General features: G+C 26.3%; 3 protein-coding genes across 3 annotated transcripts in view; 2 read left to right on the forward strand and 1 right to left on the reverse strand.

Annotated features, from left to right (window-relative positions):
• The window catches only part of Polr3A (RNA polymerase III subunit A), a 31,463-nt gene that overhangs the window by 6,348 nt on the left and 9,132 nt on the right, over positions 1 to 15,983 (reverse strand). The window lies entirely within an intron of this gene.
• On the forward strand, positions 1,786 to 2,709 carry LOC135956653 (chymotrypsin BI-like). Its single transcript, XM_065507204.1, has 2 exons — positions 1,786 to 1,907; positions 1,975 to 2,709. The coding sequence occupies exons 1-2, from the start codon at positions 1,824 to 1,826 to the stop codon at positions 2,707 to 2,709; spliced, it is 819 nt and encodes a 272-aa protein (XP_065363276.1). The 5' UTR covers positions 1,786 to 1,823.
• LOC135958923 (brachyurin-like) lies at positions 10,975 to 11,972 on the forward strand. The gene is made up of 2 exons (XM_065509875.1): positions 10,975 to 11,092; positions 11,162 to 11,972. The coding sequence occupies exons 1-2, from the start codon at positions 11,006 to 11,008 to the stop codon at positions 11,888 to 11,890; spliced, it is 816 nt and encodes a 271-aa protein (XP_065365947.1). The 5' UTR covers positions 10,975 to 11,005; the 3' UTR covers positions 11,891 to 11,972.

Raw genomic sequence — 15,983 nt, forward strand, 5'->3', positions numbered from 1 at the left:
CGAATGCTTTAGCAATCGAAATATAGGACTGTTAAGCTTGAATCTCCCATCACAATCCTTTTAGGAATGTTTATATGTCGCCAACGAATTTCTTTTAGGAAATTAGTAACCATCACTCCTTCGCTGCGTGATTACCAGTGGAGAAATATTCAAAGCTCGTAAAATGCTGCCTTAAGGACTGTAACAGGCTACATGCACATTACCTTGGAACCCCTTCTACACGAGGAAACAAAGAATCTTGCTGTAATGGAATACAACGTAAAGTCTAAACTGTTCCTACTGCAATGTCACCAGGGGAGCCATCCTAGCTTCAACATTACACAGTTGCAGCCTCCCCCGAGACATGTCAAGAAGGATCTTGGTGTATAAGAGGAAAACATACAATGAAATGTACAGCATCCATTGAATAGCAATTCGTATACAGCAGTTTTTAACGACATTCACAGAGGAATGTTTTACTTGGAGGTCGTCCAACTCGCATAGCAGACTCGGGGAAAAACCTGCCACGGAAAACAAGAATAGCTCAATCTGGCACAACTGAGGTCGGTCAGAATGAAGCAACATGATCAATGCCGCAAAGACCGTGCCCTCCCAAATGTATGCCCTTTATGTGGTCAGGGTCCCCATGATACCCCCACATATTCAACTGCCCTGCCAATCCTACCTTACAAAATTGAAGTAGCGCAGTTAATTGGAATTGACCTCGATGCAGAACCCCCAGATTAGAATATTGTATAGTTTAAGCTGTTACGACAACCTAAAGGGATCATTCCCACGACAGCCGGTTCTACGCACCGGAATGACCCGAGTTCACTCGGCCAAGGGCTGTCAACTCAGCAAACACTGCTGCTTCAACAACAACCTAAAGGGATACAAAATATCTATATATATAAAAATTAAATGGTCCATGTATGTAATGGCATCACATGAGAACGATTGGAGCGATTTGGCTGAGATTTTTTTTTATTCGATTCGAAATTTTCAGGAGATGGTTTGTAAAGAAAAAAATTCATAAATTCCGGGTAAAACACGGAAATTCTTTTTTTTGTGAGTCCAGTCAACAGTAATAAAAAAGCTCCCTAAAGTATGCAGTACAAATTTAGATATTTTATTTGCAAATAAATAAGAACAGGCAGGTGTATGTGGGTTGGAGAAACTTGAAGAACTAACATTAGTAAATGCTACCGGGCGAAGCCGGGGCGATCAACTAAAGGGATACAAAATATCTATATATATAAAAATGAAATGGTCCATGTATGTAATGGCATCACATGAGAACGGCTGCAGCGTTTTGGCTGTTTTTTTGATTCGATTCAAAATTTTCAGGAGATGGTTTGTAAAGAAATAAAAAATTCAAAAATTCCGCGTAAAACTCTGAAATTTTTTTTTTTTTTATTTCAGTCAGCTGTAATAAAAAAGCTCCCTAAAGTATGCAGTACAAATTTAGATATTTTATTTGCAAATAAATAAGAAGGTGAAACTTGAAGAACTAACATTATTAAATGCTATCGGGCGAAGCCGGTCGGTGCAACTAATATTAAATAAGAAAGCAAATTAATATTTTAGAAATAACAAATTACAAAAACACTAAAGTAAATATCAATAATAAATAACTATAATGTCTATGACTTCAAAGTGTTTGAAACTATAGAAAAAAATGCTTTAAAAAAACCTTAACGAATGTATAATTTATGTTAAAAAAACAATTAAATATTTCACTACTTGGAAGCAAAACAAATTTTAAATGTTTAAAACAAAACACAAAGAAAGTTGGTCTCAGTCTATTTGAAAATCTGCAACAAAATACTTAAAATTTGTTAAACATGAAGACTCAATATTTGTATCAAGTGGTCATTTTATTGGTTTTATTCACATTATATATAAAACAAGTTCAAACAATAGCAACTGTAAGTTTTTGTTAAAACAAATTATAAAAAGTTTAAATCAATTTTTTTTTCGAAAATTTATTTTTAGAATGAACGCATTATTTCAGGATCACAGGCCGCAGTAAATCAATTTCCTTGGCATGTGCTTTTAAAGAGAGATGAATTTGATGTTTTGCTGTGTGGTGGTTCTCTAATTTCCAATAGCTGGGTTTTAAGCGCTGCTCATTGTTTTAACAACATCACCTCAGTTTTTTTGGTATTTGGCACCATAGACCTATACAATGATGATATTAATATGACCTCTACAGCAATCTTTAAACATCCTCACTTTGATGCAGAAACCTTTCACCATGATATTTCACTTATTCAGCTACCACAAGCATTAAACTTTTCCAACAGCATACAAGCCATTGAATTGATAACTTGTGCCCAGGCAGAGCATGATTTTATAGGAACTCCAGCCATTATTACAGGATTTGGTCAGCTAGACGATGAAGATGACGGACTTCCTGATATCTTACAATGGGCTCCAGTGGAAATTGTTAATACTTCTAGTTGTGCAGAAGTTTTTGGTGACGATTTGGCCATGGATACACATATTTGTACGAGCGGTTATACCTCAATTTGCGATGGTGATTCGGGAGGTGCTTTGGTTTGGCTAAACGATTACGATAGTTTTGTACAAATTGGCATTAATTCTTTTGTGGCTGTAAACAGGTGTGAGCAAAATTTTCCAGCCGTCTATGTTAGATTATATTACTATATGGGGTTTATTCAAAATATTACTGGCATAAATTTTGAGGAACCAACGGAAATTTTTTAACTTTTGATAAACTATTGCATGTTTAATTAATAAAATTTATGAAAAGCTAAAGAAATATTGAAAAAGCGAAAATAAACTGATAATGTTTGTTACTTTTCAGATACTTGAAATGTTATCCTTGGCGTTCCCATCATACTATTCTAGAATGCTTTGGCAATCGAAATAAATGACTATTAAGTTTGATTCTCCCATACTTATCCTTTTAGGAATGTTTATATGTCGCCAAAGAATTTCTTTTAGGAAATTAGAAACTTTATCAAATAAGGAAAAATATAAATAACTGATTTAAATAAATATTTGAAACAAAATTTGTAAAAAGGAGGTTAGTACGTTTGTTTAATGTGTCAATGATACGTAGCTACTATTATATTTAAATTTTTTTGATATTTTCTATTCTTAAAATCTGTTTATAGGTGTTACGAATTGATTGTAATGGAAATTGTAGCTGATTTTTAATAGCAAAGTTCTCAAGAAAAGTTTATAATTATAAAATTTTCAAAATCAAATTAATTATGGATGACAACCTAACTAAAGTTGTGTTTGTTTCCAACTATTCCGTTTAATCAAGAAAATGAGCTCGATCTGTGATCACTCATATTTCTGACCAAAAATCGATTTTTTTTATATAAAAACTCAAAATATCTAAAATCGCTCATAACTTGGCCAATAAGCGTTTAATCAAGAAAAGCAGCTCGATCTGTGATCACTCATATTTCTGAACAAAAATCGATTTTTTATATAAAAATTCAAAATATCTAAATTCTCTAATAACTTGGCCAATATGCGTTTAATCGAGAAATGGAGCTCGATCTGTGATCACTCATTTTTCTGACCAAAAATCGATTTTTTATATAAAAACTCAAAATATCTAAAATCGCTAATAACTTGGCCAATAAGCGTTTAATCAAGAAAAGCAGCTCGATCTGTGATCACTCATATTTCTGACCAAAAATCGATTTTTTTATATAAAAATTCAAAATACCTAAAATCGCTAATAACTTGGGCAATAAGCGTTTAATATAGAAAAGGAGCTCGATCTGTGATCACTCATATTTCTGACCAAAAATCGATTTTTTTATATAAAAACTCAAAATATCTAAAATCGCTAATAACTTGGCCAATAAGCATTTAATCAAGAAAAGCAGCTCGATCTATGATCACTCATATTTCTCAACAAAAATCGATTTTTTATATAAAAACTTAAAATATCTAAAATCGCTAATAACTTGGCCAATAAGCGTTTAATCAACAAAAGTAGCTCGATCTGTGATCACTCATATATCTGAACAAAAATCAATTTTTTATATAAAAACTCAAAATATCTAAATTCTCTAATAACTCTCATATTCGCTAATACTCATATTTCTGAACAAAAATCTTTTTATTTAAAAACTCAAAATATTTAAAATCGCTAATAACTTGGCCAATAAACATTTAATCAAGAAAAGCAGCTCCATCTGTGATCACTCATATTTCTGTCAAAAAATCGATTTTTTATATAAAAACTCAAAATATCTAAATTCACTAATAACTTGGCCAATAAGCGTTTAATCAAGAAAAGGAGCTTGATCTGTGATCACTCATATTTCTGACCAAAAATCGATTTTTTATATAAAAACTCAAAATATCTAAAATCGCTAATAACTTGGCCAATAAGCGTTTAATCAAGAAAAGAAGCTCGATCTGTGATCACTCATATTTCTGACTAAAAATCGATTTTTTATATAAAAACTCAAAATATCTAAATTCACTAATAACTTGGCCAATAAGCGTTTAATCAAGAAAAGCAGCTCGATCTGTGATCACTCATATTTCTGAACAAAAATTGATTTTTTATATAAAAACTCAAAATATCTAAATTCGCTAATAACTTGGCCAATAAGCGTTTAATCAAGAAAAAGAGCTCGATCTGTGATCACTCATATTTCTGACTAAAAATCGATTTTTTTATATAAAAACTCAAAATATCTAAAATCGCTAATAACTTGGCCAATAAGCGTTTAATCAAGAAAAGGAGCTTGATCTGTGATCACTCATATTTCTGACCAAAAATCGATTTTTTATATAAAAACTCAAAATATCTAAAATCGCTAATAACTTGGCCAATAAGCGTTTAATCAAGAAAAGAAGCTCGATCTGTGATCACTCATATTTCTGACTAAAAATCGATTTTTTATATAAAAACTGAAAATATCTAAATTCACTAATAACTTGGCCAATAAGAGTTTAATCAAGAAAAGCAGCTCGATCTGTGATCACTCATATTTCTGAACAAAAATTGATTTTTTATATAAAAACTCAAAATATCTAAATTCGCTAATAACTTGGCCAATAAGCGTTTAATCAAGAAAAAGAGCTCGATCTGTGATCACTCATATTTCTGAACAAAAATCTTTTTATTTAAAAACTCAAAATATTTAAAATCGCTAATAACTTGGCCAATAAACATTTAATCAAGAAAAGCAGCTCCATCTGTGATCACTCATATTTCTGTCAAAAAATCGATTTTTTATATAAAAACTCAAAATATCTAAATTCACTAATAACTTGGCCAATAAGCGTTTAATCAAGAAAAGGAGCTCGATCTGTGATCACTCATATTTCTGAACAAAAATCGATTTTTTATATAAAAACTCAAAATATCTAAAATCGCTAATAACTTGGCCAATAAGCGTTTAATCAAGAAAAGAAGCTCGATCTGTGATCACTCATATTTCTGACTAAAAATCGATTTTTTATATAAAAACTCAAAATATCTAAATTCACTAATAACTTGGCCAATAAGCGTTTAATCAAGAAAAGCAGCTCGATCTGTGATCACTCATATTTCTGAACAAAAATTGATTTTTTATATAAAAACTCAAAATATCTAAATTCGCTAATAACTTGGCCAATAAGCGTTTAATCAAGAAAAAGAGCTCGATCTGTGATCACTCATATTTCTGACTAAAAATCGATTTTTTTATATAAAAACTCAAAATATCTAAAATCGCTAATAACTTGGCCAATAAGCGTTTAATCAAGAAAAGGAGCTCGATCTGTGATCACTCATATTTCTGACCAAAAATTGATTTTTTATATAAAAACTCAAAATATCTAAAATCGCTAATAACTTGGCCAATAAGAGTTTAATCAAGAAAAGGAGCTCGATCTGTGATCACTCATATTTCTCAACAAAAATCGATTTTTTATATAAAAACTCAAAATATCTAAAATCGCTAATAACTTGGCCATTAAGCGTTTAATCAAGAAAAGGAGCTCCATCTGTGATCACTCATATTTCTCAACAAAAATCGATTTTTTTATATAAAAACTTAAAATATCTAAAATCGCTAATAACTTAGCCAATAAGCGTTTAATCAAGAAAAGGAGGTCGATCTGTGATCACTCATATTTCTGACCAAAAATCGATTTTTTATATAAAAACTCAAAATATCTAAAATCGCTAATAACTTGGCCAATAAGCGTTTAATCAAGAAAAAGAGCTCGATCTGTGATCACTCATATTTCTGACCAAAAATCGATTTTTTTTATATAAAAACTCAAAATATCTAAAATCGCTAATAACTTGGCCAATAAGCGTTTAATCAAGAAAAGGAGCTCGATCTGTGATCACTGATATTTCTGACCAAAAATCGATTTTTTATATAAAAACTCAAAATATCTAAAATCGCTAATTACTTGGCCAATAAGCGTTTAATCAAGAAAAAGAGCTCGATCTGTGATCACTCATATTTCTGACCAAAAATCGATTTTTTTATATAAAAACTCAAAATATCTAAAATCGCTAATAACTTGGCCAATAAGCGTTTAATCAAGAAAAGCAGCTCGATCTGTGATCACTCATATTTCTGACCAAAAATCGATATTTTTATATAAAAACTCAAAATATCTAAAATCGCTAATAACTTGGCCAATAAGCGTTTAATCAAGAAAAGCAGCTCGATCTGTGATCACTCATATTTCTGACCAAAAATCAATTTTTTATATAAAAATTCAAAATATCTAAAATCGTTAATAACTTGGCCAATAAGAGTTTAATCAAGAAAAAGAGCTCGATCTGTGATCACTCATATTTCTGACCAAAAATCGATTTTTTTATATAAAAACTCAAAATATCTAAAATCGCTAATAACTTGGCCAATAAGCGTTTAATCAAGAAAAGCAGCTCGATCTGTGATCACTCATATTTCTGACCAAAAATCGATTTTTTTATATAAAAATTCAAAATACCTAAAATCGCTAATAACTTGGGCAATAAGCGTTTAATATAGAAAAGGAGCTCGATCTGTGATCACTCATATTTCTGACCAAAAATCGATTTTTTTATATAAAAACTCAAAATATCTAAAATCGCTAATAACTTGGCCAATAAGCATTTAATCAAGAAAAGCAGCTCGATCTATGATCACTCATATTTCTCAACAAAAATCGATTTTTTATATAAAAACTTAAAATATCTAAAATCGCTAATAACTTGGCCAATAAGCGTTTAATCAACAAAAGTAGCTCGATCTGTGATCACTCATATATCTGAACAAAAATCAATTTTTTATATAAAAACTCAAAATATCTAAATTCTCTAATAACTCTCATATTCGCTAATACTCATATTTCTGAACAAAAATCTTTTTATTTAAAAACTCAAAATATTTAAAATCGCTAATAACTTGGCCAATAAACATTTAATCAAGAAAAGCAGCTCCATCTGTGATCACTCATATTTCTGTCAAAAAATCGATTTTTTATATAAAAACTCAAAATATCTAAATTCACTAATAACTTGGCCAATAAGCGTTTAATCAAGAAAAGGAGCTTGATCTGTGATCACTCATATTTCTGACCAAAAATCGATTTTTTATATAAAAACTCAAAATATCTAAAATCGCTAATAACTTGGCCAATAAGCGTTTAATCAAGAAAAGAAGCTCGATCTGTGATCACTCATATTTCTGACTAAAAATCGATTTTTTATATAAAAACTCAAAATATCTAAATTCACTAATAACTTGGCCAATAAGCGTTTAATCAAGAAAAGCAGCTCGATCTGTGATCACTCATATTTCTGAACAAAAATTGATTTTTTATATAAAAACTCAAAATATCTAAATTCGCTAATAACTTGGCCAATAAGCGTTTAATCAAGAAAAAGAGCTCGATCTGTGATCACTCATATTTCTGACTAAAAATCGATTTTTTTATATAAAAACTCAAAATATCTAAAATCGCTAATAACTTGGCCAATAAGCGTTTAATCAAGAAAAGGAGCTTGATCTGTGATCACTCATATTTCTGACCAAAAATCGATTTTTTATATAAAAACTCAAAATATCTAAAATCGCTAATAACTTGGCCAATAAGCGTTTAATCAAGAAAAGAAGCTCGATCTGTGATCACTCATATTTCTGACTAAAAATCGATTTTTTATATAAAAACTGAAAATATCTAAATTCACTAATAACTTGGCCAATAAGAGTTTAATCAAGAAAAGCAGCTCGATCTGTGATCACTCATATTTCTGAACAAAAATTGATTTTTTATATAAAAACTCAAAATATCTAAATTCGCTAATAACTTGGCCAATAAGCGTTTAATCAAGAAAAAGAGCTCGATCTGTGATCACTCATATTTCTGAACAAAAATCTTTTTATTTAAAAACTCAAAATATTTAAAATCGCTAATAACTTGGCCAATAAACATTTAATCAAGAAAAGCAGCTCCATCTGTGATCACTCATATTTCTGTCAAAAAATCGATTTTTTATATAAAAACTCAAAATATCTAAATTCACTAATAACTTGGCCAATAAGCGTTTAATCAAGAAAAGGAGCTCGATCTGTGATCACTCATATTTCTGAACAAAAATCGATTTTTTATATAAAAACTCAAAATATCTAAAATCGCTAATAACTTGGCCAATAAGCGTTTAATCAAGAAAAGAAGCTCGATCTGTGATCACTCATATTTCTGACTAAAAATCGATTTTTTATATAAAAACTCAAAATATCTAAATTCACTAATAACTTGGCCAATAAGCGTTTAATCAAGAAAAGCAGCTCGATCTGTGATCACTCATATTTCTGAACAAAAATTGATTTTTTATATAAAAACTCAAAATATCTAAATTCGCTAATAACTTGGCCAATAAGCGTTTAATCAAGAAAAAGAGCTCGATCTGTGATCACTCATATTTCTGACTAAAAATCGATTTTTTTATATAAAAACTCAAAATATCTAAAATCGCTAATAACTTGGCCAATAAGCGTTTAATCAAGAAAAGGAGCTCGATCTGTGATCACTCATATTTCTGACCAAAAATTGATTTTTTATATAAAAACTCAAAATATCTAAAATCGCTAATAACTTGGCCAATAAGAGTTTAATCAAGAAAAGGAGCTCGATCTGTGATCACTCATATTTCTCAACAAAAATCGATTTTTTATATAAAAACTCAAAATATCTAAAATCGCTAATAACTTGGCCATTAAGCGTTTAATCAAGAAAAGGAGCTCCATCTGTGATCACTCATATTTCTCAACAAAAATCGATTTTTTTATATAAAAACTTAAAATATCTAAAATCGCTAATAACTTAGCCAATAAGCGTTTAATCAAGAAAAGGAGGTCGATCTGTGATCACTCATATTTCTGACCAAAAATCGATTTTTTATATAAAAACTCAAAATATCTAAAATCGCTAATAACTTGGCCAATAAGCGTTTAATCAAGAAAAAGAGCTCGATCTGTGATCACTCATATTTCTGACCAAAAATCGATTTTTTTTATATAAAAACTCAAAATATCTAAAATCGCTAATAACTTGGCCAATAAGCGTTTAATCAAGAAAAGGAGCTCGATCTGTGATCACTGATATTTCTGACCAAAAATCGATTTTTTATATAAAAACTCAAAATATCTAAAATCGCTAATTACTTGGCCAATAAGCGTTTAATCAAGAAAAAGAGCTCGATCTGTGATCACTCATATTTCTGACCAAAAATCGATTTTTTTATATAAAAACTCAAAATATCTAAAATCGCTAATAACTTGGCCAATAAGCGTTTAATCAAGAAAAGCAGCTCGATCTGTGATCACTCATATTTCTGACCAAAAATCGATATTTTTATATAAAAACTCAAAATATCTAAAATCGCTAATAACTTGGCCAATAAGCGTTTAATCAAGAAAAGCAGCTCGATCTGTGATCACTCATATTTCTGACCAAAAATCAATTTTTTATATAAAAATTCAAAATATCTAAAATCGTTAATAACTTGGCCAATAAGAGTTTAATCAAGAAAAAGAGCTCGATCTGTGATCACTCATATTTCTGACCAAAAATCGATTTTTTTATATAAAAACTCAAAATATCTAAAATCGCTAATAACTTGGCCAATAAGAGTTTAATCAAGAAAAGCAGCTCGATCTGTGATCACTCATATTTCTCAACAAAAATCGATTTTTTTATATAAAAACTCAAAATATCTAAATTCGCTAATAACATGGCCAATAAGCGTTTAATCAAGAAAAGGAGCTCGATCTGTGATCACTTTTATTTCTGACCAAAAATCGTTTTTTTATATAAAAACTCAAAATATCTAAAATCGCTAATAACTTGGCCAATAAGCGTTTAATCAAGAAAAGCAGCTCGATCTGTGATCACTCATATTTCTGACCAAAAATCGATTTTTTATATAAAAACTCAAAATATCTAAAATCGCTCATAACTTGGCCAATAAGCGTTTAATAAAGAAAAGGAGTTCGATCTGTGATCACTCATATTTCTGAACAAAAATCGATTTTTTATATAAAAACTCAAAATATCTAAAATCGCTAATAACTTGGCCAATAAGCGTTAAATCAAGAAAAGCAGCTCGATCTGTGATCACTCATATTTCTGACAAAAAATCGATTTTTTTATATAAAAATTCAAAATATCTAAATTTGCTAATAACTTGGCCAATAAGCGTTTAATCAAAAAAAGAAGCTCGATCTGTGATCACTCATATTTCGGAACAAAACTCGATTTTTCATATAAAATCTTAAAATATCTAAAATCTATAATAATCAAGAAATGGGGCTTTTTTAATGAAGTTGCTGTAATTCTGAATATGCTAGTAATATCTATAAATTCAAAGTGTGTGAAACTGAAGATAAATGCTAAAAAACCTTAACGAATGAATAATTTATGCTAAAAAAAAAACAATTCACTACTTAGCACCAAAACCAATTTTAGAATGAAAGTTGGTCTCAGTTTATTTAAAAATCTCGAATAAAATACTTAAAAATTGTTTAACATGGAAACTCAATATTTGTATCAAGTGGGCATATTAATGGTCCTAAGTACATTGTATGTAATACAGGCGGATCAAACAATAGCAATTGTAAGTTTTTAATAAAAACAAAATAATATAAGAAACCTTTAATTTATTCGGTTATTCTGTTATTTTAAGAACAAACGCATTATATCAGGCACACAGGCGGCACAAGGCCAATTTCCTTGGCAGGTTATTTTAAAGGTAGATGAATCAGATGTATTATTGTGTGGTGGTTCTATTATATCTGATAGCTGGGTATTAACCGCCGCTCACTGTACTTATGGCTTACAATCTGTTTTTCTGGTATTTGGCACCATTGATCTATTCAATTATGAAATTAATATGACCTCCACAGCATTCTTTATGCATCCTGAATACAATGATTACAACTTTAGCAATGATATTGCACTTATTCAACTACCTCAAGCATTAAAGTTTACCAGCAATGTACAAGCCATAGCTATGGTAACTTCATCACAAGCTGCAACTGGTTTTATAGGCACTCAAGCCACCATTACTGGATTTGGTCGGACAGGCGATGCCTCCCCGAATAGTTCTAGTGTGTTATTATGGGCTCATTTGCAAGTTGTCGATAATAGTATTTGTTTAAATACTTTTGGCCCAGACTATGTAAAGGATACAAATATCTGTGGCAATGCAGAGAACGATTCGAACACGTCAATTTGCAATGGCGATTCGGGAGGTGCTTTAGTTTGGAAGAACGAAGCTAATAGTTTTGTACAGATTGGCATCAATTCGTTTATGGCTGTCAACAAGTGCAGCGAAAATTTCCCCTCGGGTTTTACTAGATTAAGCTCGTATTCGGGTTTTATACAAAATATTACCGGTTTTGTATTGAATTAATTGAAATAAAAAGAACAGTTAAGTGGTACATAATAGAATTCATGATGTTTGTGGCAGAAGTAATAAATTTTTATTTATGAACATGAAAAAAACTTTTTGTTTTTGTTGGTTTTTTGAAAAATTCCTTCTGATTAAGAAATCAGTATTAAATTTAAATAATTTAAACGATTTAATTGCAATAAAAAAATAATACCAATATTTGTTTAAAGCTAAGCGAATATACATAATTATTCGAATAAAATTATTCGTATAAAAATGTATATTTTTCCACTAATTTGCAAAGAGTTCATACAGATTAATGTAAAAATATCGGAAAATATTCGAATATTTATTTGATTAAAATTACTCGGATAAAATTATTCGAATAAAAATATTTGAATTTTTATTTATTTAAAAAGAAATAAAGCACAACATTTTTATAAAAAAATTAAACAAAATATTTGAATAAAATTAACCAGTTTGGGATAATTATTCGAATAATATTATGTATTTAGTATTTAAACGATTACGAAAAAAATATTCTAAAATTTCTTTAAATAAATAAAAATATTCGAATAAAATTATTAAGAAATTAATATTAGTAAAATAAAGAAACATATTTCTATAAGAAATTATAAAATATTCAAATAAAATAAACCGGTTTGGGAAAATTATTCGAATAATATTATGTTGTTTTAAACGAATTTTGTAAAATGTATAAGTATAAATTTATAAAAAAAAATTAAATAAATAAACAAATATCCGAATAAAATTAATTAATCGGATAAAATGAGAAGAAAAAAATTAATTAAATTTAATAAACTTTATTTTAAGTGCCTAAAAATATTCGAATAAAAAAATAAATAAAATTTTTCGAATAAAATTATTTGATTTTTATTTTACTTAAAGGAAAATACAATAAAAATAAAATATAAAAAATTAAAAAATATATTCGAATGAACCAAAAATAATATTCGAAAAAAATTAAAAATTAAAATAAAATAAAGAACAAAATAAAATATAAAAAATTAAAAAAAATATTCGAATAAAATGAACCAAAAAAATATTATTCGAATAAAATTATTTCCTTAAATAAAAATTATTGAAAAAAGTAAATTATTAAGAAATTGATGTTAATAAAATGAAGGACAAATTCATATAAGAAATTATAAAATATTCGAATAAAATAAAGGGACATGAGAAAAATATTCGAATAATATTTCGTTTTTAACGAATATCGAATAAAATGTATTAAGTATAAATTTAATACAAAATTTCTATAAATAAAAAAAAATATTCGAATAAAATTTAATCGGATAAAATTATCGGGTTTTAATTAATCGGATAAAATAAGAAAAAAAAATATTTTTGTAATAGATTAGCATTAAATTTTATTTATTTAAATTTAATACAAAATTTCTATAAATAAAAAAAAATATTCGAATAAAATTATCGGGTTTTAATTAATCGGATAAAATGAGAAAAAAAAATATTTTTGTAATAGATTAGCATTAAATTTTAATAAACTTTATTTTAAGTGCATAAAAATATTCGAATAAAATTACTTGGATAAAATTTTTCGAATAAAATTATTTGATTTTTTTTTACTTAATTGTATTTTTCAATTAAAATAAAATAAAAAACAATATAAAAAATTAAAAAAATATTTGAATAAAATATTTTTGTAATAGATTAGCATTAAATTTTAATAAACTTTATTTTAAGTGCATAAAAATATTCGAATAAAATTACTTGGATAAAATTTTTCGAATAAAATTATTTGATTTTTTTTTACTTAATTGTATTTTTCAATTAAAATAAAATAAAAAACAATATAAAAAATTAAAAAAATATTTGAATAAAATGAAAATATTCGAACAAAATTATTTCTTTAAATAAAAATATTAAAAATTAAAATAAAGAAAAAAATAAAATATAAAAAATTAAAAAAAAAAAATATTCGAATAAAATGAACCAAAAATAATATTCAAATAAAATTATTTCTTTAAATATTTTTAAGAAATTTATGTTAAAAATGAAGGACTAAATTCCTATAAGAAATTATAAAATATTCGAATAAAATAAAGGGACATGAGAAAAATATTCGAATAATATTTCGTTTTTAACGAATTTCGAATAAAATGTATTAAGTATAAATTTAATACAAAATTTCTATAAATAAAAAAAAAATATTCGAATAAAATTTAACCGGATAAAATTATCAGGTTTTAATTAATCGTATAAAATGAGAAGAAAAAAAATATTTTTGTAATAGATTAGCATTAAATTTAATAAACTTTATTTTAAGTGCATAAAAATATTCGAATAAAATTACTCGGATAAAATTTTTCGAATAAAATTATTTGATAATTTTTACTTAAATGAAAATAAAATAAAGAACAATATAAAATATAAAAAATTAAAAAAATATTCGAATGAAATGAATTAAAAATAATATTCGAATAAAATTATTTCTTCAAATACATAAAAATTTTCGAAAAAAATGAAGCGGAAAAATTATTGAAAAAAGTAAATTATTAAGAAATTGATGTTAATAAAATGAAGGACCAAATTCCTATAAGAAATTATAAAATATTCGAATAAAATAAAGGGGCATGAGAAAAATATTTCGTTTTTATCGTATTTCGAATAAAATGTATTATGTATAAATTTATTACAAAATTTCTATAAAAAAAAAAAAAATTTACGAATAAAATTTAACCGGATAAAATGATCAGGTTTTAATTAATCGGATAAAATGAGAAGAAAAAAATTATTTTTGTAATAGATTAGCATTAAATTTAATAATCGTTATTTTAAGTGCATAAAAATATTCGAATAAAATTACTCGGATAAAATTTTTCGAATAAAATTATTTGATTTTTTTTTACTTAAAGGAAAATAAAATAAAGAACAATATAAAATATAAAAAATTAAAAAATATTCGAATAAAATTAACCAAAAATAATATTCGAACAAAATTATTTCTTTAAATAAAAATATTGGAAAAAAATTAAAAATTAAAATAAAATATAAAAAATTAAAAAAAAATATTCGAATAAAATGAACCAAAAATATTATTCGAAAAAAATTATTTCTTCAAACACATAAAAATTTTCGAAAAAAATTATTAAGAAATTGGTGTTAATAAAATGAAGGATCAAATTCCTATAAGAAATTATAAAATATTTGAATAAAATAAAGGGACATGAGAAAAATATTCGAATAATATTTCGTTTTTAACGAATATCGAATAAAATGTATTAAGTATAAATTTAATACAAAATTTCTATAAATAAAAAAATATTCGAATAAAATTTAATCGGAAAAATTATCGGGTTTTAATTAATCGTATAAAATGAGAAGAAAAAAAATATTTTTGTAATAGATTAGCATTAAATTTAATAAACTTTATTTTAAGTTTATAAAAATATTTGAATAAAATTAATAAAAATTTTTCGAATAAAATTATTTGATTTTTTTACTTAAAGGAAAATACAATTAAAACAATATAAAATATAAACAATCTATTCGAAAAAATTAAAAATTAAAATAAAATAAAGAACAATATAAAATATAATAAAAATATTCGAATAAAATGAACCAAAAATATTATTCGAAAAAAATTATTTCTTCAAACACATAAAAATTTTCGAAAAAAATTATTAAGAAATTGGTGTTAATAAAATGAAGGACCAAATTCCTATAAGAAATTATAAAATATTCGAATAAAATAAAGGGGCATGAGAAAAATATTCGTTTTTAACGTATTTCGAATAAAATGTATTAAGTATAAATTTAATACAAAATTTCTATAAATAAAAAAAAAATATTCGAATAAAATTTAACCGGATAAAATTATCGGGTTTAATTAATCGGATAAAATGAGAAGAAAAAAAATGTTTGTAATAGATTAGCATTAAATTTAATAATCGTTATTTTAAGTGCATAAAAATATTCGAATAAAATTACTCGGATAAAATTTTTCGAATAAAATTATTTGTTTTTTTTTTTACTTAAAGGAAAATAAAATAAAGAACAATATAAAAAATAAAAAATTAAAAAAATATTCGAATAAAATGAACCAAAATAATATTCGAACAAAATTATTTCT

This window comes from Calliphora vicina, chromosome 4, assembly GCF_958450345.1.
Source record: "Calliphora vicina chromosome 4, idCalVici1.1, whole genome shotgun sequence".
In the NCBI taxonomy this organism is placed as follows: domain Eukaryota; kingdom Metazoa; phylum Arthropoda; class Insecta; order Diptera; family Calliphoridae; genus Calliphora; species Calliphora vicina.

Bases quoted from the DNA above. Each gene is read 5' to 3' on its own strand.
- LOC135956653 (XM_065507204.1), top strand. From the start codon at position 1,824: ATGAAGACTCAATATTTGTATCAAGTGGTCATTTTATTGGTTTTATTC. The intron at 1,908-1,974 runs GTAAGTTTTTGT...ATTTATTTTTAG, and splicing joins AAGTTCAAACAATAGCAACT to AATGAACGCATTATTTCAGG.
- LOC135958923 (XM_065509875.1), top strand. From the start codon at position 11,006: ATGGAAACTCAATATTTGTATCAAGTGGGCATATTAATGGTCCTAAGT. The intron at 11,093-11,161 runs GTAAGTTTTTAA...TGTTATTTTAAG, and splicing joins CGGATCAAACAATAGCAATT to AACAAACGCATTATATCAGG.